Raw genomic sequence first — 26596 nt, forward strand, 5'->3', positions numbered from 1 at the left:
CTTGAGCCCAGGAGTTGGAGGTTGCTGTGAGCTGTGATGCCACAGCACTCAACTCAGGGGGACAGCTTGAGGCTCTGTCTCAAAAAAAAAAAAAAATAGAATAGAATACAAAACATCAGAATACACAACATGGAATAATGGTATATTTGTTATTTTCTGGAAATTTTTGAGACAGTCTCAATCTGTCACCATGAGTAGAGTGCAGTGGTATCTCATAGCTCACTGCAACCTAAAACTCCTGGGTTCAAGCAATCCTACTGCCTCAGCCTCCAAAGTAGCTGGGACTACAGGCATGTGCCACCATATTTTCTATTTTTTGTAGAGACAGGGTCTCACTCGCACTCATGCTGGTCTCAGGTGCCTAAATTCAAGTAATCATCTCTGACATAAAACCAACAAAAAGCCAATGGTAAAAACTGTGACATCAAGAGCATAGAATAAGGAAACAGCCATTTAATATTATACAGTTTTTATTTACATGCACTTTTGTTTGTCTTTAGGATGTGTATTGGATGATGAGGAAATTTTAGAGACCTTAAGAAAATCCAAAATGACATCAAATGAAATTTCAAAGCGCATCAAAGCAACAAAAAAAGCTGAACATAAAATCCAAGCAACACGCAAAATCTATCTCCCCATTGCTACCAGAGGTGCCCTGCTCTACTTTCTAGTTTCTGATCTTACACAAATTAACTACATGTACCAATTCTCCCTAGGGTGGTTTCGTAAAATTTTTGTTTCATCAGTAATTTTCAAAGCCAAAGAACAAGAAAGTAATTTGAGAAGGGAGAGAATAACTCTGAGAAAACTTCTTAAGATTACAAAAGAAACTAACTTGGAAAATGAGAAAGATTTCTTAGACAAGCGTATTAAAACTGCAATAGATGTGTTGACAAGAAATATTTTTAAGGTGAGTTTTTTTTTAACAAAAATTTTGCACACTTTTTTTTATCTAGGTAATTAAATACCCTAGCCTAACAATTATATTTCCCCTATAGGTAGTTTCTTCAGCTCTATTTAATCAAGATAAACTTTGCTTCTCTTTTCGACTTTGCACTACAATCATGCAAAATAATGCTAAAGAAAATCTAATGCAGGATAACATTGGATTCCTACCAGAAAAAGAATGGCATATCTTTTTATATTCTGGCATATTGATAAATATTAAAAGTGCTTTACTCCAGCCTAGACTTAATAGTAAGTAAAAGAAATTACTCTGGATTTAGTAAAAATCCATTAAAAACATGTCTCCTTATAAAATGCTAAAAGATCTCTAAGGTCAATACTTGATTAAAGACTTGATTAAGGTCAATAATTGATTAAAGTGAAAGCAGATTAGTTCTCAGACTAATTCATCATTGTATACACTATAATGTTGATTACATAAGTAATACTCATACTTTTTGAATAAATGAATAAATAAATGACAATTACTATTTGTATTCCTAGCAAAATATCTAATGATAATTATTAATAACATGCACACACACAGTAAATACCATCAAGAGTTAAACTTTACCCCTACCAAAGAAACTTTCCCTCATTTTCTTGTGAAAACCTTTTGCAAATTTGAGCCACAAAAATCATGCTTATTCCAAAGGGTTAGAAAAAATTACTTAAATATTCAATCTTTTCAAATGTTCCTGTGTTATGTATTTGTAATAACTATACTTTTTACATTGTGATTAAACACACGTAACAGAATTTATCACCTTAATCAATCTTAAGTATACATTTAAATTTCCTTAAATACATTTATGTTACTGTGCTATGTTGTACATTTTAAGTCTCACAAATATATAACTTAAAGGAAATCTGACATTCACGCTATGGGGAAAGCGCTTATTTCAGTTAAACTTTGTCAAGTATTTGGAGACTATTAGCAAAAACTAGAAGTCAGAACAAAAACATGAAAATATTTGCTATGAAGTATATGATAGATATGAATAGTTCTATTGTGTTTTGGTTTTTCCTTGCTTTTACTTACACCAAAGCATATAGACGTCTTACCAAGTAAACGTTTGATAAGTGACTATTGAATCAATGAATGGTCTTATGGATTTGTTATAATTATTTTGCTTGCAAAAGACAAATCAATAACTAAATAGTTTAAACAAAAATAAATTAATAAATAAATTTGGAAGAGGCTCAATGCCTGTAGCTCAGCAGCTAGGGTACCAGCCACATACACTGGAGCTGGCAGGTTTGAATCTAGCCCAGCCCTGCCAGACAACAATGACAACTACAACCAAAAAATATATATATAGCCAGGCATTGTGACAGGTGCCTGTAGTCCCAGCTACTTGGGAGGCTGAGACAAGAGAATTGCTCAAGCCCAAGAGTTTGAGGTTGCTGTGAGCTGTGACACCATGGCACTCTACCCAGGGTGACAGCTTGAGACTCTCTCAAAAAAAATTTTTTTTGGAAAGATTATAGGGTATTTCAGAAAAACCCAAGGAAAATGTAAATACCAAGCACCAAATGAGTAGAACCAGTGACTACTATTACATGACTCAGCTTTGAACAATTCAGACTTTGTGCCTCAGAGTTCTAAATTCCATATTCCCAGGAAGATGAATCTCAGTGTCACAGCCATGGTCAGGAATCCACACCTGAAACAATCATCTATTACCAAAAGACAAAGTCATACAAGGAGGGAGCCAAGATTTCATTCTGGGCAGCCAGTTTAAGAGGTGTCCATTGCACCTGGCATCATGTAACCATTCCCAATGTACTTCATGAAACAAACAAACAAAAAAATAGCTTCCATCATAATTTTATAACTATAAAAGTAATATGTGTTTATTATTAAAACCATTAGAATTTCTGATAAGAAAAAAGAATAAAATTTCTGTAATTCCACTATCCAAAAATAATATCACTATTATTTTTGTGTATTTTGTATTCTTCCAACATGTGTATTTATGTATTTTTAAAAGAAAAGATAACTTTTCTCTACAGATTGATGTAGCATATCTTTTTTCAAATAAATAACATAAGTAATTTCTATCAATATGGTCAGATTTTATTTAGTGCTTCCACAACATTCCAATTTTTGGATGTATCAAAATTTATTTCACCATTTGTCTTAACTTAGACACTTAAGTTGTTCCCAATTTTTTCTTGCACTGAATGGTGAGCACCATGATAAATAACAAAGAGTTTTAACCCTTATCATGATTCTAGACATAATCAAATGTTATAATTTTTTACATTTATATCTCCTTTAAAATTTGCCTTTTATGGGGAGAGGAAAAGTGATGTCAACAAGATAGCAGATTAGGAAACTATAGACTCTCCTTACCCACAGAGATAACAAGTTAACAATATAGAGATCCAAATACCTGTGGAACTCTAGAGGTCAGTTGAGAAGCAACAGCATCTGGGCCATTATAAAACAAAGAAGAGATTCTAGTGAAAGAAGTAGGAAATTTTGCATCATTTGACACATGTCTATTCCTGTCTCTCAAGCCATATGACATAATGTGAAGCAACTGGGAGGAAACCTCCCATATAAAGTTCCTCTGTTGGATAGAAACAAACACATGAATGATACAATGCATTCAATATTCTGGCCTGTATTGGAGCCTGCCAAGAGACTGGTTTCTCTCTTGCCTGACTCAGAACACTGACAAGACTGGTGCCAGAGTTTGGCAGCCACTAAAGACAAAGGTCAGAGCAAATTAGAGCTACAGTTTCACAGGAAGAAATAAGGAGGAGAAAGCAATCATAACAGTATTTAAGAGTCCCAAAACTTCCAGCTTACCTAATTGGTGAAGATCTTTCCCTGCACAAAGCTATCAAAGTATCAAAGACTGAAAGTACTCTTTGTTTTTCCAGGTTCCCAATACCAGAAAAAGTAATTATAAGGCATACAAAGAAATAGGGAAACATGGCTCAATCAAAGCAACAAAATAAAATTGCAGGAACCAACCCTAAATAAATGCAGATCTATCAGCTGCCTGACAAAGAATTTAAAATAACTGTCATCAAGATGTTCAGTGAGGGAACTAAATGAAATCAGGAAAATGGTGCACGAACAAAATGAGAATATCAGCAAAGACATAAAAACTATAAAAAGGAATGAAACAGAACTTCTACAGCTGAAAAATATAATAATTGAACTGAAACTTTCTTACAGGGATTTAACAACAGATTTAAGTAGACAAAAAAAAGAATCAGCAAGCTTGAAGATGTGTTATTTAAATTATCAAATCAGAGGAGCAGAAAGAAAAAAAAAGAAAACAGGAAAAAGATCCTAAGGGACTTATGGGATGTTAGCAAGTGGAGCAATATGTGTATTATGGGACAAGAAGGAAGAGGAAAGAGAGAAGAAGAAGGAGAATGAGAAGAAGCAGAAAGAAATGAGTAGAGAACTTATTTGAAAAAATTATCGACAAAACTTCCTAAATCTGAGAAAAGAAATAGAAGTACAGATTCAAGAGGCTTAAGGAATTCCACCAACATAAATTTAAAAAGAAACACACCAAGACACATTATAATCAACTGTTTAAAGTCAGAGGCGAGACAGAATCTTGAAAGCAGCAAGAGCAAAGTGACTCCTACGTACAAGAAAGCTCCTGTATGAACAAAACACAAGGGAAAAGCTTTGTGACGTTGGACTCAGAAATAATGTTATGGATCTGATACCAAAAGAATGGATAACAAAAATGAAAGTTGATAAATGGGATTGCATCAAACTTAAAACTTTTGTGCATCGAAGGACATAATCAACCTATAGAATGGGAGAAAATATTTGCAAATCATCTATCTGATAAGGAGTTAACATACAGAATATATAAATAATTCCTACAACTCAACAACAAAATAAAAATCAACCCAATTTAAAAATGGGCAAAGGACTCGAACAGACATTTCTTCAAAAATTATATACAAATGGCTAACAAACATATGAAAAGGTTATCAATATCACTAATCATCAGAGAAATGAATATCTAAACCACAATGAGTTATTACCTCATACCCATTGAGATGGCTACTAAAAAACAATAATAACAAGTGTTGAGAATGTGAAGGAATATAACCTTCTGCACTCTTCGTGGGATTGTAAAATGGTGCAATCACTATTGAAAAGAGTATGGAGTTTCCTCAAAAAACTGAAAACAGAGCTACTATATGATCCAGCAATCCCACATTGAGTATATATCCAAAATAATTTAAAGCAACATATGAAAGAAATATTTGTACATGCACATTCATAGCAGCACTATTTACAATAGCCAAGAGGTGGAAGCAACCCAAATGTTTGCCACTGATTGGATAAACAAAATGTGCTATAAACATACAATGGAATGTTATTCAGTCTTAAAAAAGAAGAAAATCTTGTCACATACTACAACATGGATAAACCTTGAAGACATTACACTAAGTGAAATAAGCCAGCCCACAAAAAGACAAATATCATATGATTCTACTTATGTGAAGTATCTAAAGTAGTGAAATTCCTAGAAACAAAAAGGAGAATAGTGGTATTCCAGATCTGCAAGGAGGGGCAATCTAACCTGTGGGCTTAAGGAGAAATGTGGCCCTCTAGGTCTTTAAGTGCCTTTTGAAAGAATCCAAATTTTGCAGAACAAATCCTTTCAGTAAAAGGAGTGTGGCAAAGAAAAACAAAGCTTTTCTTTCCTCCTTTGTTGAATAAGAAAGAAGAATCTTAAAATCAGAAGGTTCCAGGTTCCCCCATCCCAGGTAGAGTTTCAGATTTGCGGGGAAAGTTCTGGAGATCTGTTTCACAACAAATGAATGCACTTATCACTAACTGAACTACACACTTAAAAATGGTTAATTTGATAAATTTTATCTTATGTGTTTTTACCACAATGAAAAGAATTACCTTTTATGTAATATTTATGTAGAGTAGCTTTTTCTCAATAACAAATTTGTGTTAATTATCTGCTTTCTAATGAGTAACTAAAAGGTAAAGGATTTATCTCTTCTTATATAATTTTTTTTCCTTTACTATTAGGTTTATTTGCAATCCGTAGAAACCAACATCTTCAGTGGGTTTCAAGCACCAGGTGGAAGCAGTGCCAATATGTTAGCCGTCAACTGGAACCATTTTCACTTCTGTGCAAATCCCTTTTATCAAATGTATTACAATGGAATACTTTCAAGAATAGTGAGAATGTTTATTTTTTGGTCAGCACACCTTTCTCCCCAGAAAAGATTTCACCGAATGAAAGTACAAAACCATCAGAGAAGAGTAAGAATGCATTCAATGTTTTAATCTTACTCAAGTACACATGTGTATATAGATTTTCAGTTTTATAGTTCAATATCTTATATTATTAAAAAATGGAGGGTAGAAACAACCATATTCTAAGCATTAACATTATTTCAATGTAATCGTCATAACAATCTTATGAAATGATTATTTTGAACCTCATTTTTGTTGATGGAAAATCCTAATAAAAAATTAGAATTTCAGAGAGATTAAATAGACCATACTAGTTTTATTACACCACACTACCCTGAGTCTGAACAAGCCTATGTATATCCCTCATTTTAACAGATATGTGTTTTTAAAATTATGTGGAAATGGATCTTATTTTAAATGGAACTCATTTACTATTTTTTGCACATATTTTCCCTTTTCTTTTTTCATTTTGAACTCACCTCCCTACTTTTCCCTGCCACTTCATCCATAACATCCCCACTCAGGATACAACCTAATTTGTTTCATTCTACATTTTCCCTTACTTAGCTTCCAGATTTTTGCCATAATATACAATTATGCTATGCAACAACATAAACATCCTTGCCCATATTTCCTTTAGGTTTATAACTATAGAATAAAATAACCAGAAGTGGAATTAAGTAAGTGGAATTAATTAATGAGTCAAAAGTAAATCATTTTTATGTTAACAGTTGCTGCCAGCTTGCTTTCTTTAAAAGTCTATGATAATTTATATTTCTGCTAGCAATATGAATACCCCTTTTCCAACAGGAGTATTGATTTTTTTTAATTTTTGCCCATCTGAAAAGTTTGAAATAATTTTATTTTAATTTCCCTGTTAGAGAGTTTAAGTATTTTTTCTTTTTTCTTTTTTCTTTTTTTTGTTAGAACACAGACCTCAGTTGATTAAGTATCTTTTCTGATGTGTATTGATCATTTGGATTTGCCTATTCATATACCTTATCCCACTTTTTCCTACTAGATTGTTTATTTCCTTTTTGACCATTTGTAAGAATCTTACTATGTTATATATAATTAAAATTTTGTTGTATTATATATTTGAGCCTGTTTATTCAAATATTTTTTCCAAATATATTTATTGTCAATTGATTTATTTATAGTATCTATACTATACAAATGTTTAAATGTTCATCTAGACAGTTATGTCTGATTTTTTCTTTTATACCCTCTTGATTTCCAGTTCTGATTAAGGTCCCCTCCTCCCCTAGTGTTTTCTCTCTAAGTCACCAGGGTTTTTTGGTACATCTATCACTAATCTATTTGTAACCCATACTTTATTTTACTGTAAGACAAGAGTAACTTTTATTTTAAATAACTCTTTAATGACCTTTTTTTGTAAAGTGAATATCTTTTTATTTAGCAAATAACCCCAAATTTATCCCTATGTAACTATATGTTCATGTATCATGTTTTTTAAGAACATACTAATATTCCAAAAAGCTATTTCTATCATCTAAGTTGTATTTAAAATTAGACAATGTGAAAATACCATAGGGAAAAAAAGTAGGCAGAAATGATAACTTCATCTGAGACAGTTGAAAACTGAAAGACTTCCCACCTTTTAAGGTGGGAAGACAAGACTGATAAAGTGACAAGATTGATCCACTAGGACTCTATTGAAGTAGTAGATGGGTCAGTATTAAAATATATGTAGATATAATATTTAAGTGTTCAAAAATTTCATAATCTTATTATATTTTTCTGTAAGTTCCATTATATATATACATGTATATACATACACACACACACACACACACACACACACACACACACACATATATATCTTCCAGATAGGTTTTAAATAGAAATCCCTAACCTCTAGAGTTACTAGTTTATATCATCAGAAAATATTGCATGTGCTGGAGCAGGTTTTAAAGCATTGACTATGCCCTTTGCTTTGCATATTATTTTTTCACCTGTCCATCATCTTACCACTATTTATCAACCACTTCAGTTAGACCAAGTTGAAACTTAAATCTACCTTAATGTCTGCCTCTTTTGAGGTATTAAGGAAGTAATGGTGTCTCACATCCTTTGGAAATCAAGCTCAGTTTAAAAGTCTGCCATGGGTTAAGACATTCTACATTTAGAAGGATTCACATATAACTAAGAAAATAACATGAAGGCTATGTTAACTAGGTTGATGAAAATATTTCAAATTGTATATAAAAACAGCACACTGTACCCCATGACAGTATTAATGTACACAGCTATGATTTTTTTTTTTTTTGAGACAGAGCCTCAAGCTGTCCCCCTGGGTAGAGTGCCGTGGCTTCCTGCTCACAGCAACCTCCCAACTCCTGGGCTCAAGCAAGTCTCCTGCCTCAGCCTCCCAAGTAGCTGGGACCACAGGCGCCTGCCACAACACCCGGCTATTTCTTGGTTGCAGCCATTATTATTGTTTGGCGGGCCCGGGCTGGATTCGAACTCGCCACCTTAGGTGTATGTGACTGGCACCTTAGCTGCTTGAGCCACAGGCGCCGAGCCGTACACAGCTATGATTTAATTTTAAAAAATACAATAAAATCCACATCTGAATAAAATAAATAAATAAATAAAAAGCTGAAGCACAAATTTAAAAAAAGTCTGCCATGGGGCTAAGAGCAGTGGCTCACGCCTCTAATCATAGCACTCTGGGAGGTAGATTGGTTAAGCTCAGGAACTTGAGACCAACCTGAGCAAGAGTGAGACCCTGTCTCTAAAAACAGATGGGTGTTGTGGCCAGTGCCTATAGTCCCAACTCTTGGGAGGATAAAGCAAGAGAATCACTTGAGCCCAAGAGTTTGAGGTTGCTGTGAGCTATGATGCCACAGCACTCTACCAGGGCAAGAAAATAAGACTCCATCTCAAAAAATAAAAAATAAATAAATAAAAATAAAAGTCAGCCATGTTTTTAAAAATACTTAACAATTTTATAACAAATTTTCATTATGTATCATTTAATGATACAAAGTACTTGATTATTGATCTCAGTTTCCTTCTCTAAATTATATCAAGGTGAACTTTGGAATGAAAATGAAGATATGCGTAATCCTATAAATTTTCATTGGGAGAAACTCACTCCATTTCAAAGACTTATTTTGGTAAGATGTGCTATGACAAAATATTAATATCATAAACGTTTTAAACAATCTACTGGTAACTTAAGCCCTTCAAAATTAAATATTTATGTGTAAAATATATTGTTTTTTTTTTAAGTTAACATTCAGTAAATAGTGATGTGAGAAGAAAGCGCTTGCACTCCACCCTTGATGTCTCTCTCACGTGGAAAGAATCTAGTTAGAATATCATTTCCAGCATCTGTCTGTCCTTTCATTTACTCCTCCCTAGAGAGGAGGAAGGGTTATCAGACTGATAAACATGGGAGGTGAACTGAGAGTGCATGCCTCAGCCCTTTCTTCTCTGTCCCTTTTGGGATGTGTCTGCCTGCAAACAGCATACTACTTCTCTGATTTTCCAATTTTTCCAAACACCATACTACTTCTCAATTTTCATAAATTGTACAGGAACAGACCATGGTCCCTCAGGGGGAGACCAATGGCTAACCAGCAGTGTTTGCAACAGATAAGTTATGTCCAGTTCTAGGTTCATTATCAGGAAACACCTTGTTACCTCAGACTTAATCTATATCCATCAACATGGCCTTTATTATTAATAAAGGTGATATTTTACCCAACTCTTCTATTTCTCAATTATTTTAGAAGCTAGCTGGTGGAGTAGCTGGTGGGTTAGGGATGTGCATGGATGTCATTTATGAGCTCCCCCAAGACATCAAAAGTTTAGTATATGTTTTTCTTGTTTGTTTTGTTTTGTTTTTTGCACTTTTTGGCTAGGGCTGGGTTTGAACCCACCACCTCTGGCATATGGGGCTGGTGCCCTACTCCTTTGAGCCACAGGCACCACCCAACTTTAGTATATGTTAAGACTTCACATATGTCATACCACTTAATCCCTATTATAATAGTCTTGGAGAGTAGGCAGATTCTCTTATTTTTCAGATTGGGAAGCCAAAGCTTATAAATTGCCTAAAAGATCCAGAATTGGATCTCAAACAGTTTGGCTCTAATATCTGTGCTCTTGTAAGTCATACTATATTACACTTTCCCAAGTAGATAATCCCAAATTGATCCCCATTGTTTGAAAATCTTTTTACCTTCCAGTTTAGTGAGGAGAAAATCCCTCATCCCATTTCTACTTAATTTTCTGAAAATGACAGCCTGGACCATCAGTAATCCATCTTTTGACTTCTGCCTTAAATTTTATTTTTGCAACATTTTAAAAATTCATTCTACACAGAGAATTTAAAAAAAAAAAAGCCTGCATCTGGCTTAGTAGATATGCTTTTTATTTGTCTTGCCATTGTGCTTTAGTGTTTTTTTCAACTTTTCAAGTGCAATTTATCACTAAACAAGTGGATTTGAACCTCAGTCTGATGAGAGCTTGCCTTCTTGCTGTGTCCTCACACTGAAAAACAGGCCCCCTCAAACCTTGTAATGTAATTAACCCCATTCATGAAGGTAGAGCCCTCATGATCCAATCCTCTCCTAAGGATCCACCTCTTCATACTATCACATTAGAAGATTAGGTTCCAACACATGAATAAGGTAAGGGGGACACCAACATTCAGACCATAGCAAGTTTTTAAGTAAAAATAACTAAAATAAATATTATTCACTAATTTTTAAATTCTATATGCATCTTAAAGTGAATTGTTCTCCATTTTTATTGTGATAAAATATATATACATTATTTCATTTAATCATAATAATCCCTTTTAAGCCTTTTTAAGTGTGAAATTCAGTGGCATTGGTACATTCCCAATGGTATGCAACCATCATTCCCATCCACTTCCAGAACTTTGTGGTCATCTTAAATAGGAATTCTATACTTGTTAAATAGTAACTCCCCATTCCCTCCTCCTGGCTACTTTTTGTCTCAAATCACATAATATTTGTCATTTTGTGTCTGACTTATTTCAGTTAGTACAATATTTTCAAAATTCACCCATGTGTTAGCATGTCTCAGAATATCCCTCCTTTTTGAGGCTAAGTAATATTCCATTGTATGTGTATATCATATTCTGTTTATCCCTTTATCCATTGACGGACAACAAATGTTGTTTCTACCTTTTGACTATTGTGAATAATTCTTCTATGAACATGTATTTGTTCATAGAAGGTTTGGGTTTCTTAATTTTTGAGCCAAAATTTGAGTATTGAGAGATTTTAAATAAAAATCAATATTTCTGGCTTTATCAAAAAGGTAGAAAATCAGTCAATATTGAGCCCACATACCTCAATGGCAATAGCTAGAGCTGATTAGTGTCTGGGCCTTGGTCTAGGACACTACAGTCTCTAATGCTGCCTATTGCTTCCCAAAATTGGAGTTGAATGTTAGTTACTATATAACATCATATTTATATCTTCATTTTTCTTCTAATGGAGAATTATTTTTCTGCTACCAACCCACTTTTCTAATTTTTGTTATCTACCTGGAAACTGTCAGAAAATTGATACATCTACTCTACATGTTGGATTACTGGGATTATCATGACATGAAAATAACATTTAAGCTGCACTAATTGACAAATACAAAACAGTAAACAATCTATATAGAATAACTGTGGGAAAGGAGGAAGTGTACAGAGATGCTTGCATGGGTGTAGAAAATACCTATGAGGAGCCACAAAGTATCTATAAAGAGCCCTAACCCCAACCCTATCTATGGTTATTTTCTATAATTGAAAATCATTTTCAATTCATACTGCTTTGTATCACTTGAATTTTATGTAGCAAGTATGAATTATCTGAACAACAAAAACAACTAGATTTTAAGATTCGTGCTACATTACCTTCCCCCAATAAGTTCCTAGTGATTTTAGTTTGTAAACTAGAGCCGTTATTATAGTGATCTTATTTTCCAAACCAGAAGTCAGAAGACATGGTCCAATAAAGTATTGAATGTACATATAGAGAAGGAGTTTGAATATTTGAAACTGGGTCTGACCTATAAGATATTGAGATTGCCACATAAGATATTAGAGTAAAATATAATAGAAATAAGGCTTGACCTAGAGAAAGAGAGTATCTTAGAATTCCATGAAGACAAGAACTTTGTCTAGTTTTTTCACCCCTCTTCACTGCTATTGCCTATTAGACCATAAAGAGAGGGGGAGAAAGATCATAATGAGGGGATATGGACATGCAGAAAATTTCAGAACTATTTGTGGCTGCTTAGAAAAGAGCTAATGTAACTCCATTTTTTCTATCTTCTCTTTTCTATCTTACCTTCTCTTCTATCTTCTCTTTCTCTTCCACCCCTCAGAAAATGCTGTTAAGGTTAAAATTTTCCACAGTTGAGAAATTTAATAAATGATTGAATAATCAATACAGTCAAGGCGGAGCTAGTAGCATGATGGTGACAAAGGATCAAGATCACATTTGGTGACATAGACTCTCCAGTGATGGTCTCAGGGGAACATAACTAGTCATTTGTTTCACTCAAATGATTCTAATACTGTGTCATTAATTGCATGTACTAATTTTTCATTTTTAAAAATAAGTGATTCATTAAAACAAAACTTTAAGATTAATTTTCCCAAAAGGTAACAGAAAATAATAGAATTTGGCATAATGATTAAATGTATTGTGTTAAACATATAAAATTACAAATATTTGGCACTTTCATGGGTAAAAATTACAACTTTACATCATTCAACCTAGTATATCTGCACAGACCCACAAATATGCACAGTTTCAGTTTTGCCTTAAATAATGGTATCCTGGGTACTGAATGTGCCCAGGACATATCTTATGGTTATTATTTAAAAGTATAGCATATAAGTGATTTGTATAAAACAGTTTTTATTGAAAAGGCCTTTCTTCTAAAATTGACAATAATCTCTAATAGACTCTGAATTTTAATTACGTGTATACTGTTTCTAAAACCTTTAGTCCATCTAAAGTTCTGTTTAGATTTGTATTCTATTTGCTTAAACATACAAGGATTGTGCCATCCATCTTCATTTTATTAATGGGAAAATTAGTACTCTTCCAGTTGTATCATCCTGGATTTTTCATCCCTCTTGCTCCCATGAAATTTTCCTGCTCTAGACATGGATAGCACAGCAAGAAGAAACTCAGAGAAAAGATCTCCTTTTTCAGAATCAGGAAGTGTTACTTGGATCTTTATCGAAAGTGAGACTTCACTCAGAATGTGAGTGAAATAGAGGCACAATATAGTCCTGGTGTCTAGGAAGGGTCCCCATGTGGGCCAAGAGCACAGTGACAGTCTCTCCACCATGTGTGGACTCTCGCCCATTAAACTTTCCCAACAGGAGAAACACCAGAAAACTCTGGCTGAAAAGCTAAAGACCGAATACTTCTTATTTTTATTCATTTTATCATAGGGAATATTCTCCGGGGGGCAGGGGGCTTTATTTTTATTTTATCTTACTCAGTTTCTTTTGTAGGTAAAAATCCTTAGACCAGAACATTTAAAAAATTCGGTTAAAAAGTTCATTATTGAAAAAATGGGAAGTGAATATCTTCAAAGAACTGAAGTTAATCTGAAAGAATCATTTGAACAATCCAATGCCAGAACTCCATTGGTACTTATTTACTCTCATGGTAAGCTATTTGTGAATAGTGAAGATGTTGATATGTTATCAACCAAAAGATGTGGAAATGTCAGGTTACTCTGTGTTTAAAATATTTTCCTAATCTGATTTAAACATTTCTAGAAAAACTAATTATAACTTTAAACTTTAAGAATGTATTAAGAATAATTTTTAATATAAAAGAAAAAGAGAAATAAAACTCAGATTCATAAATATGAAAAAATGTATGTCAGTGCTAATTTTCTGCAATAATAATTGATCTGAAAGTTGTGATTGCCCTTACATTTATTAAATGTTTTAATTAACATTGACTTTTACAAAAATATATGTTATAAAATAAACTATGAGAAATTTGAGCCTGCTGATCCAACCCTTATATTCCTCAAAACTCCAAATGTAATGGGGTAGAGCAAGATCAGATCAGAAGGATCATCCATTTGAGCTCTCCTAGTAAGACTAGGGAAAAAGAGAGAACCTAGCCAAACCTGGCACCAGGACCCTACCCAGAAACCTAGCTCAGGGAGCACAACAAGGAGATGGTGAACTGGATAAAGCAAGTGATATAGAGCAGCAGAAATCTGACTCATTAGACAAATGATTATGACCTACCAGGATTGGTCAGCCCTTCCCCCCTTTGCCCCACCCCCCCACCCCTTCATGAAGGTCTGAGACAGGAGGAAGCCTTTCTGGAATTTTTGATTTAGGAGGGAAGATTCGCATTGAGCGAAAAGCTTGGAAGAATGGGCAGACTCAAACTGAATGCAAGAACCAGATTTAAATACTGGTTGGAGTGGATTTGCCATTGGTTTGGTGGCTGGCGGGGTAGCCATAATGGGAAGTTCTCAGTGCCCAGGGGTCTGCCATTGTGGGAAGATGTGAGAAGGTCTTAGCAGGGACCTAAAGCACAGCTGTCTTAATTCTGCCTGCCAGGATTAGGACTCCACTCTTGGGACAGTCTGAGGGACCCCTGCACCCCACAGAAATAGGTGTGAGACCTGCCCCAAAGGATTCTTGTGAGCTTTAAGATCCTAACCCAACAGGATCTGAATGCTGAGGAAACAATCAGACAATTGCCAATGGCAAATAATTTACGAATAAAAACCATAGGGGTTGCTGACTGTGTTCTCTGTCTCCTAAAAAAAAGATACAACACCACCTGGAATATATATATTCCCCGTGGCAATGTATTACAACATATGTATTTCCATTAAAGTTGGTCCTTTCCAACTTTATAAATATATAAAATATAAATATATTTTTTCTTAGTATTTTTTTCCCTTTTATTTTTTTCTCTTCTGTGTTGCTGAGATTGCTGCTGTTTTTGTCTATTTAGGTTTTTGTTTGTTTGTTTGGCTTCTTTGTCTATTGTTTTTGCTAATTTGTTTGACTGGTTCTGTTCTTAACTTCCATTTTCACTTTCATCAAGAGCAAGGACTCCTGAATATTTGGTCACAGTATTTTAGCCTCTCTCCAATTCACTCCTCTTCAATCTCTTTTTTGATAGAGACTCTTCTACTTTCCTCATCTTTCCCACATAAATCACTTGTGCAATAGCTAAGATATCACCTCCTTTTTTTGGTCTTTCTTCTTTCTTTCCTTTTTCCTTTTCCCTCTCTCTCCTTTATTTGATACAACTGTATTTTTAATTTTCTTGACCTATTCTTATTTTATTATCATTTTTTCCTTTTCTGTTCTGTCTTTTCTTTTCTTGATGAGTAATGGGATAGCATGACCTCCTGCCCTGGCCAGAAGGTCACAGAAGTAGTCTGGCTCAAGGAGACCAAAAGATCATGGTCTAGGGAGCCATTCTAGTTTGACTCTGGAAAGACAGCCTTCACAAGTCCACATGTAGAATTTTTCTATTTCTTTTCCATTTTTATTTATTTTTTCCTTCTTGTTTTTTGTTTTTGCTCTTTTCTTTCTCTTTCTTTTTTTGGTAGAAGAAAAGTTTGACTTTGCTGAGGCTGGTAAGGAGCTCCTGATTTTGAGGAACACACCCAACCCAGACCCTCAAAATCCTTGATTTACAAGTGCGGCCTTAACATTGCCATTGGCCATGAAATCAATATCATTTCTTCTATCATTCTCATTTCATTCTCATTCTCTCTTCCTGTCCTCATTCTCTCCTGTTCTTCAATTCTTTACTTTCATTCCCTTCCCTTTTTTCTATTTTCTTTTTCTGTTTCCTTCTTTTTTATTCTTTCTTTCTTTTCCTCTTGTTTCTCCTTGCTTGTGTTGTACACTTCTCTTCCTTTTGACATAAGCTCTGAGACAAAGTAATTTGAAGCAAAGGAGGAAGCAAGAAGGAAAAGGGGAGATAAGGAGGTGAACATGAAAAAAGAAGATATGAGAAGGAACTGACAGAAAAATTCAGGGAACATGAAAAACCAAAACAGAGGAACTTCCCCCAAGGGACCATGAGGCAGTTACTGCAGAAGACTCAGTAGAGTCTATAAAGAATTAATGGACTTGACAGAAAAGGAATTTAAAATGTGAATGATAAAGACAATAAAAGGAATGGATAAGAAAACAGAAAGACAGAGCCTAAAGTCAGATCAGAGATATGTGGAATATAGAAAGGATATGGAAGAGCTTAAGGAAATGAAGGAGATAATCAGAGAATGTAAAGATGCAGTAGAAAGCATCAAAAATAGGTTAAACTATGGAGAAAAAAAGAACCTCAGAGCAAGAGGATAAAGTTTTCGAGTCAACCCAGGCAGGCAAAGAGAAAAGAAGAGAGAAAGAGAGAGAAAACCGAATAGTCACTTAGAGAACTATGAGACTTCATGAAGTGTACAAATATATGAATAATAGGAATCCCTAAAGGGGAAGAAGGCCAGGTGCAGTGGCTGATGCCTGTTATACTAGCACTCTGGGAGGCCAAGGCAGGTGAATTGCCCTGAGCTCAGGAATTTGAGACTACCCTAAGCCAGAGCAAAATCTCATCCCTTAAAAAAAAAAAAAAGCTGGGTGTTGTGGCAGGCACCTGTAGTCCCAGCTACTTGGGAGACTGAGGCAAGAGAATTGCTTAAGCCGAAGTGTTGGATGTTGCTGTGAGCTCTGACTCTATGAAGGGCCACAAAGTGAGATTCTTTCTCAAAAAAAAAATAAAATAAAATAAATAAAAATAAAGGGGAAGAAGATTGTCCCAAAGAAATGGATGCTCCACTGTAGACTATCAAAAATGAAAACTTACCAAGTTTTACTAACAATCTCAGCACACTCCTTTCAGATGAATATTAAACCCTAGGTGATCTTAATTCAAACAGAACTTCTCCAACACACTTTGTAATGAACCTGTCCAAAGTCAAGATGAAAGAAAAAATTCTGCAAGCAGCTGGGAGTAAATGCCAACTGACCTAAAGAGGCAGAGCCATTAGGATGGCAACAGACTTAGAAACTCTATGCCCACAAATTTGACAATATGGAGGAAATGGATCAATACCTGGAGTCACACTCTCTCCCTAGGCTTAATCAGAAGAAATAGATCTCTTGAACAGGCTGACTTCATGAACTAAGATCATAAAAACAATAAAAATTCTCCCAACAAAAAAATGCCCTAGTCCAGATGGCTTCACACTAGAATTCTATAAAACCTTCAAAGAAGAGCTCATATCCATACTGCAGAAATTATTCCAAAAAAAATTGAGAAGGAAGAAATCTTCCCCAACACATTCTATGATGCAAACATCACCTGGATACCAAAACCAGGAAAAGACCCAACTAAAAAAGAGAACTTCAGACCAATTTCACTAATGAATATAGACGCAAAATTTCTCAATAAAATCCTGGCCAATAGATTACAGTTATACATTAAAAAAATTATTCATCACAATCCAGTAGGTTTCATCCCAGAGATGTTTCATTTAACATGTGCAAATCCTTTTCTAATTAGAGCACTTAATAATATAGGTATAGGCAACACATTTATTGAACTGATTAAAGCTATCTATGACAAACCCACAGCTAATAATATACTAAATAGAGTAAAACTGAAAGCTTTTCCACTTAGAACTTTTCCAACCAGACAAGGTTGTCCTCTATTGCCATTATTATTCAGCAGAGTGCTGGAAGTTCTAGCCAATACAATCAGGCAAGAGAAGGAAATAACGGGCATCCAAATGGGGGCAGAGGAGGTCAAACTCTCCTTCTTTGCCAATGATACAATCTTGTACTTAGAGAACCTCAAAGACTCAACTACAAGACTCCTAGAAGTGATTAAAAAAAAAATACAGTAACATCTCAGGATATAAAATCAATGTCCACAAATCAGTAGCTTTTGTATATGCCAATAACAGCCAAGATGAGAACCTAATCACGGACACAATTCCCTTCACAATAGCTTCCAAAAAAAAAAAAAATGAAATACCTAGGAATATACCTAACAAAAGAGATGAAGTACCTCTATGAAGGTCCTCTATGAAGATAATTATGAAATCCTAAGAAAAGAAATGCCAGAAGATATTAACAAATGGAACAATATACCAGACTTTTGGCTGGAAAGAATCAACATTGTCTAAATGTCCATACTTCCCAAAGCAAACTGCAGATTCAATGCAATGCCCATTAAAATGCCATCATCATACTTTCAAGATTTGGAAAAAATAATTCTTCATTTTGTATGGAACCAGAGAAAACCATATAGCCAAGACAATTCTTAGTAATGAAAACAAAGCTGAGAATATCACCCTATCAGACCTTAGGCTATACTATAAGGCTGTAGAGACCTTAGGCTATACCAGCATGATATTGGCACAGAAATAGAGACGTTGATATTTGAAACCAAATAGAAAACCATGAGATGAAACTAACATCTAACAGCCACATGATCTTTAATAAACCAAACAAGAACATACACTGGGGTAAAGAACCCCTATTCAATAAATAAACAGTGTTGGAAGAACTAAATAACCACATGTAAAAACAGAAACTGGACCCACACCTCTCACCAATTACAAAAATTGACTTAAGATGGATTTACATCTAAGGCATCAAACAATAAAAATCCTCAAAGAAAGTGTGGGGAAAATACTTGAAGATATTGGCCTGGGGAAAGATTTTATGAAAAAGATGTTTGTAGCAATTGCAACGATAACAAAAATAAACAAATAGGACTCAATTAAACTGAAAAGCTTCTGTACAGCTAAGGGAACACAACAAAGCAAATAGACAATCTTCAGACTAGGAAAAGATATTTGCATATTATGAATGGGACAAAAGCTTAATAACTAGAATCTACAGAGAACTCAAATTAATCAACCAAAAAAGACCCACCAATATGGAATTGACAAGAGACATGAATAGAACTTTCTCTAAAAAAGACAGAGGAACATATGAAAAATGCTCATCGTCCCTAATCATCAGAGAAATGCAAATCAAAACTACCTTGAGATATCACCTAACCCCAGTGAGAATAACCCACATCACAAAGTCTCAAAGCTGCAGATGGAGTGAATGTGGACAGAAGGGGAAATTTGGAGAACCCTCAAAGAACTCAAATTAGACCACCCATTTGATCCTGCAATCTCATTACTAGGCATGTACCCAGAAGAAAAAAATCCATTTGCACTAACAACACTGTTTATCACAGCTCAATTTACAATCACCAAAATGTGGAAACAACTCAAATGCCCACCAACCCAGGAATGGACCCACAAGCTGTGGTATATGTATACCATGGAATACTATTCAATCGTTAAAAAAGATAGAGACTTTATATCTTTTATATAAACCTGGATGGAGGTAGAACACATTATTCTTAGTAAAGCATCACAAGAATTGAGAATAAAATCAAAGGTACTCAATTCTAATATGAAGGCAATAGAAGAGGTGGTAGGGGAATAAGGGAGCAGGGAGAAGGGAATAGAGAGGGAGGTGGGTGTCACAGTGTATGGCACAACTCTTGGGGGTGGGACACAATTACAAAAGGGACTTTAACAAATGTAATCAGTGTAACCTAATTCTTTGTGCCTGCAATGAATCACAAACAATTAAAATAAACTGACTAAAAAACTCCAAATTTTTGTTCTTTTCTTATCTTTGCTCTATAAACGCTAAGTAAAATGTTTTCTTCTAAGCAAAATATTATCTTCATGTATCTGTTCCTCATGGTCTCCAAATCAAATGTGTCTTTAGGATTCACCATTTTCAAATTTTGATCCCATGACATAAAACCTTGTCCAGAGTGCCTCTACCTAGAGCCTTTCTCACCTGGGTCATTTCTGTGCAAAGTGCCTGGCCATATGCCAAACACACTAATAGTAGGTGCTTTTTATTTCTTGAAGACTTTACCCAAGATGGTGGCTAAGGCTCTAGTCATCACAGCCATGTTCTAAACAATAGAAGGAAGCAGAGGGCACACCTCTTCCCTTTAAGGAGGTATCAAAATTATCGTACATCACTTTTGCAACATATTTTTGCTCCCTCAACCTAATCCCAAAACCTAGATGCCATAGCTAGCCACAAGAAAGGCAAAAAATGTAGTATTTTAGCTGGGTACCAGGCCATCTCAAATGACACTGGGGTAGGATTACAGAAGAGGAAAGGATAAGTAGGTGCAGGATGGGCAACAAGCAAGTGGGGCTGTCTTTAGATATCATCATCCCCATATGTTAGGAAACATAGTCACCCAACTGGTAAATAGTAGAGGCAAAATTTGAACTCTGGGCTCTAATTTCAAAGCCTATACTCTCTTTATTATGGGTGTAACTTCTCACACCACCACTCGATAAATGCTGGATTGTGTTTTTTAAGAAATAATTAAACTCGCTGTCTAATTGTTATTAAATTAAGCTCACAGTTTTATGAACTTCTCCACTTTGTTATACAGGAATTGACCTCACCAATGTTCTCCTGAGATTGGCACAGGAGCTAAAAGGAACAACAGATCATGTGACCATGATTTCTCTGGGCCGTGGCCAGGCAACTAAAGCTGAAGACCTCATTTTTAAGGCACTCAACAAAACACATCAATGGGTCTTCCTCCAGAACTGCCACTTTGCAGCATCATTTATGCCAAGACTTTGCACTATTGTAGAATCGTAAGAATTTTACATTTATTTTTAAGGAATTAGATTAATTATCAAAACTGAAGTAAATATGGAAGTGGCAGTGTATATACCGTGCATAAACTATGATAAAATAATGTGTTGGGCTACACAAAGGAAACTTAAGCTATCTTATATGAATTCTTTTTCTTCAATAATTTGAAAACTACTCTAAGAATACATCATTTTTTAGGAGAAAAATGTCACTTTAGTTTTTGTTCTCTATCTTGTTTATATTTTTCTCTCCTCAAACTTTTACACTGGATAGATATATGTGTGTAAATACACACTATATATGCCAATGTATAAGTTAAAGCATAGTTTTTAATATTCCATATGATTCCAAATAGCAGAGCATAATAGCTTTTATTCATACTTTCAATGATGATTTATTTTGTGGCCCATACTGTAAGAATAGGCCAAGTGAAGAATTATCAATGTGTTGAATTAGTAATGTTTTAACTAATTACATTCTATAGTTTTTCTCCAGCTTTCCTTTTCTGTCTGCTTTACTTGGGATGATATCATACATTCTACAGTAAAACTGTGTTTTATTATTCATGCTGTTATTTTTATGCTTTGAACACACACAAGGAAACTATAAAGCCAAAATGCAACTACAAGACTTAAATATTTAAAAACTTTTCTAATACTATTCATACTATTCTCATATTTATTCTTTTAGTAGTTTAGAACTATTTAGTAATTTCTCTTTTTGTAGCTGAGCATTGTGGCGGGTGCCTGTAGTCCCAGTTACTTGGGAGGCTGAGGCAAGAGAATTGCCTAAGCCCAAGAGCTGGAGTTTGCTGTGAGCTGTGATGGCATAGCACTCTACCAAGGGTGACAAAGTGAGACTCTGTCTCTAAAAAAAAAATTCTCTTTTTCATGATTATTTCATGACTTAGGAGAATCAGAAGATGGGAGGAAAGGGACAGTGATGAGAGGTGGCAGGAATTCCCAACTGGAAGCTAGAACCAACCAGACACCATGTAGTGGGACCCTTGCAAGATCTGAGAGTCACTGGAGCTACCACAATCACCATGGGACCCTGGGAAGAACCAGAGATCCTGGTGTGATACCCAGAGTCTGTAGCTTTGGAGCCCCAAGTGCCTGTGGGTCTGGAAGTGAAGTTAGGGGCCCTGGTCTGGTGCTTAGCTGTGTGCCACACTGGTCTGGAGATAACCATGAAGCATCAGCTTCCTACCGGAAAGTTCTGACCCTAGTTAACTGCTTCACAGGGGGTATATTTTTGGCCATGTATCGTCTGGACCTTCTGCCTAACTACCTGGCTGCCACAGATGAGGTTATTGTGGTCCTACATGTGATGCTCCAGTTCCCCCACTCAAGAATTTATCCTGACTATGGGCTTTTTCCTGGTCCTGGTGATGGAGTATATCAGACTGGCATACAAGGAGGAGTCAGCAACAATGAAATATGAAATATTTTTCTGGAAGTTTTTTTCTCCAAATACTTTCTATTCATGATTGGTTGAATCCAAGGTTACAGAACCATGGATATGGAGAGTTGACTGTAGTTTGAAGTATCCCTCACTGGGTTTGTCCAATATTTTCTCACAGTTAAATTACAGTTATGCATATGGCAAGAATACCACAGGAGTGAGGTTGTATACTTCTCAGTAAATCATATCAAAAGGCAAATGGGGAGGGTCAAGATGGCCAAATATGGGCAGCGCCTGTGGCTCAGTGAGTAGGGCACCAGCCTCATATACTGAGAGTGGAGGGTTCAAACCCAGCCCCAGCCAAACTGCAAAGTTCTGTAGGGGAAAAGAACTGAAGGGTGGGGGTTGGGCACTGCAGCTGTTTGTATCTCTTCACAGTTGAGATTTAAATCTGACAGTGTCATTTCTTAGGATAGGGTAGAGGTTGGCTGATATCAAAACAGAGCTGGCCTACACTATCTCACCAAGTAAGTGTCAGAGTCTCCAGCCAAAACTCTGAAAGGGGACTTTATAAGGTTGTAGAAGATAAGCCACAGCTACAAAGCCTAGACAGGGGTCCTCAAACTTTTTAAACAGAGGGCCAGTTCACTGTCCCTCAGACTCCTGGAGGGCCAGACTGAAGGCCCCAGGACAGGCAGTGGCAGCAAAAACACCTGGTGGGCCAGATAAATGTCCTAGGTGGGCTGCATGTGGCCTACAGGCCATAGTTTGAGGATGCCTGGCCTAGAGCTTTTGAAAGGGGCTATCTCTACTACCTGGGAACCCCGATTCAATTTCACCCTACCAGTTCTAATAACCAAACAATGGAAAATAAACATGGTGTGAATCCAACAGAAGAACTCTAGCAACATGAATAACCAGAGTAGATCAATCCCCCCAAGAAATGACAAAGGAGATACAACTGAAGATGCCATGCATAGACAAATCGCAGCAATGTCAGAAATCAAATTCAGAATATGGATGGCAAATAAGATAAATAGAATGGAAGAAAAGATGGAAACTGAATTCCAAAGAGTAATTCTAAATCTGTCTCAAGAAATTAATGAATTCAAAGCCCAAGTCACCAAAGATATGGACATAATGAGAAAAGAGACATCAGAGCTCAAAGAAAAAAAAAAGTTAGTTGAGGAGCTCCAAAATACAGTAGAATCTCTCAGTAATAGACTTGACCAGTCAGAAGAAAGGACCTCTGAAACTGAAGACAAAGCTTTTGAATGTTCCCAAACACTCAAAGAGGCAGACAAATGGACAGCAAAAACTGGTCATTCCCTGAGAGAGTTGAGGGATCACTCCAAATAATCAAACATTTGTCTTATAGGAATTCTCGAAGAAGAAGAGGATGGTCCTATAGGAACAGATGCTCTACTCCAAGAGATTTTGGAGGAGAATTTCCCAAGCATTGCAAGAGATACAAAACTTCAGAAAGCAGTTTCAGAATCCCAGCAAGGTTCAATCCCAATAAAGCATCTCCTAGACACATTGTGATTAACTTTGCCAAAGTTAAGATGAAGGAGAAAATTCTGCAACAGCCATAATTAAGAAAAGCAAAGGGAGAAATATCAGAATAACTGGAGATCTCTTAGCTGAAACATTTCAAGCCAGTAGAAGATGGTCATCAACCTTCAATCTCTTAAAACAAAACAACTGCCAGCCCAGGATTCTCTATCCAGCTAAACTGGGTTTCATTTGCAATGGAGAAATCAAATGCTTTAATGACATAGATATGTTGAAGAAATTTGCCCTGACTAAACCAGCTCTCCTGGATATTCTCAGACCCATCCTCTACAATGACCAGTGCAATGCTCTACTTGCAATGTAAAGTCATCCAGAAATTTTTTGAACAAAACTCAACTTCCACAGTGGTGAAAGGATTAAAATTGTCCACTGGACATCTGAAAATCATGACACCCAAAACACAACCAGGCTTATCAATTCTCTCAATTAATGTGAACAGTTCAAATGGTCCAGACTGGCTGACTGGATACATAAACTCAGACCAGATATCTGTTGTATACAAGAATCTCACCTTACCTTAAAGGATAAAAATAGACTCAGAGTGAAGGGATGGACTTGTATAATACAGGCAAATGGAAACCAGAAAAAAGCAGAGTTTGCAATTTTAGTAGCAGATACAATTAGCTTTAAACCAACAACGATAAAGAAAGTCACTACATATTTGTCAAGGGAAACACCCAACATGAACAGATTTCAATAATGAACATTTATGCACCCTACCAGGATGCTCCTCAATTTATAAAGCAGACCCTAATGGATGTGAACAACTTGATATCTTCCTGCACTATAATAGTTGGAGATTTTAACACCCCTTTGACAGTTTTGGATAGATCCTCCAAGAAGAAACTAGACAAAGAAATATTAGACTTAAACCTGACCCTAGAACAAATGGACTTTACAGACCTCTACAGAACATTTCACCCTAATAAAACTGAATATACATTCTTCTCATCAGCCCACAGGTCATCCTCCAAAATAGACCATATCTTGCCGCCTGCCCACCCAGTGGGCGGTGGTGGTTTGGGAGTCGGAGTATGAAAGGAAAAGACAAATAAGACAAAAACAGACATATTGGGAAAGGGACTGAGCCGAAGCTGTTTATTGTAATAGGTAGGGGGTTATATAGGTTTTGTTAGTGGGGAAACGAGGGGTACTTCTAGATTTGGTTGTGTATGTAGTCCTGGTTTGTGATAGGCTAGTATTGTGAGGATGAAGTAGGAAGAAGGTGGAGAGTGATATGAGTAAATTTCTTTGGAATGTGTGCACGTGTTAAATCGCCTCTGGTCTTTTGTATCGTTTTTCTTAATCAGCAAGGTCGTTAGGAGCCTCCTTCTAAGATGCACTTTCACTTGAATGTGCTGTAAAATAGTTGTTAACCCTTACAATATCTTAGGACACACGTCTAACCTCAGCAAATTTAAAAGTATAGAAATTATTCCTTGTATCTTCTCGTACCACCATGGAATAAAAGTTGAACTCAACAGCAATGGGAATCTCCATACTCAGACAAAGTCATGGAAGCTAAATAATCTTAGGCTGACTGATAGCTGGGTCAAAGACAAGATTAAGAAGGAAATCACTGGCTTGGCACCTGTGGCTCAAGTGGCTAAGGCACCAGTCACATACACCTAAGGTGGCAGGATCAAATCCAGCCCAGGCCCACCAAACAATGACAACTGCAACCAAAAATAGCCAGGCATTGTGGCAGGTGCCTGTGGTCCCAGCTATTTGGGAGGTGGAGGCAGAAGACTCACTTGAGCCCAGGAGTTAGAGGTTGCTGTGAGCTTTGATGCCATGGTGCTATACCCAGGGGGACAGCTTGAGGCTCTGTCTCAAAAAAAATAAAAATAAAAAGAAGGAAATCACTGAGTTTTTGGAACTAAATGATACCAAAGACACAAATTATCAAAACCTGTGGTATGGGGCAGCACCTACGGCTCAAAGGAGTAGGATGCCTGCCCCATATACTAGAGGTGGCAAGTTCCAACCCAGCCCTGGCCAAAAACTGCAAAACAACAACAACAACAAAAAACCACCTGTGGGATACTGTAAAGGCAGTCCTAAGAGGGAAATTTATAGCATTGGAAGCCTCCATCAAGAAAATAGAAAGAGAGGCAGCCAACATCTTAATGTATCATCTCAAGCAACTGAAAAAGGAAGAACATTCCAACTCCAAACCCAACAGAAGAAAAGAAGTAACGAAAATTAGTGCAGAATTAAATGAAATTGAAAACAAAAGGATCATTCAGAAGATCAAAGAAACAAAAGTTGGTTTTTTGAAAGAATTAACAAAATTGATAAACCTTTGGCCAACCTAACCAGAAATAGAAAAGTAAAATCTCTAATATTGTCTATCAGAAATGATGAAGGAGAAATAACAACAGACACTTCAGAAATTCAAAAAATCCTCAATGATTATAACAAAAACCTCTATTCCCAGAAATATGAAAATTTGAAGGAAATGGACCAATACCTAGAAGCACACCACCTTCCTAAACTCAACTGGAAAGAATTAGAAATCTTGAATAGACCTATATCAACCACTGAAATAGCATCATCAATACAAAATCTCCCTAAAAAGAAAAGTCCAGCATCATATGGCTCCATATCCAAATTCTATAAAACCTTTCAAGAGGAAATAGTATCTATATTATACAACGTTTTCCAAAGCATAGAAAAAGAAGGAATACTTCCCAACACATTCTATGAAGCAAATATCACCCTGATAACCAAACCAGGAA

The 26596-nt window shown here is 35.8% G+C and overlaps 1 protein-coding gene across 1 annotated transcript in view; it reads left to right on the forward strand.

Moving 5' to 3' along the window:
* The window catches only part of DNAH14 (dynein axonemal heavy chain 14), a 554037-nt gene that overhangs the window by 460900 nt on the left and 66541 nt on the right, over positions 1 to 26596 (forward strand). The window contains exons 67-72 of the mRNA XM_003791010.1: positions 501 to 910; positions 999 to 1197; positions 5987 to 6223; positions 9215 to 9300; positions 13689 to 13845; positions 20665 to 20875. Coding sequence (XP_003791058.1) covers positions 501 to 910; positions 999 to 1197; positions 5987 to 6223; positions 9215 to 9300; positions 13689 to 13845; positions 20665 to 20875 — 1300 coding nt within the window. The remainder of the gene's footprint in view (positions 1 to 500; positions 911 to 998; positions 1198 to 5986; positions 6224 to 9214; positions 9301 to 13688; positions 13846 to 20664; positions 20876 to 26596) is intronic.

Source organism: Otolemur garnettii, unplaced genomic scaffold, assembly GCF_000181295.1.
Source record: "Otolemur garnettii isolate 467f Iridium unplaced genomic scaffold, OtoGar3 scaffold00045, whole genome shotgun sequence".
Classification (NCBI taxonomy): domain Eukaryota; kingdom Metazoa; phylum Chordata; class Mammalia; order Primates; family Galagidae; genus Otolemur; species Otolemur garnettii.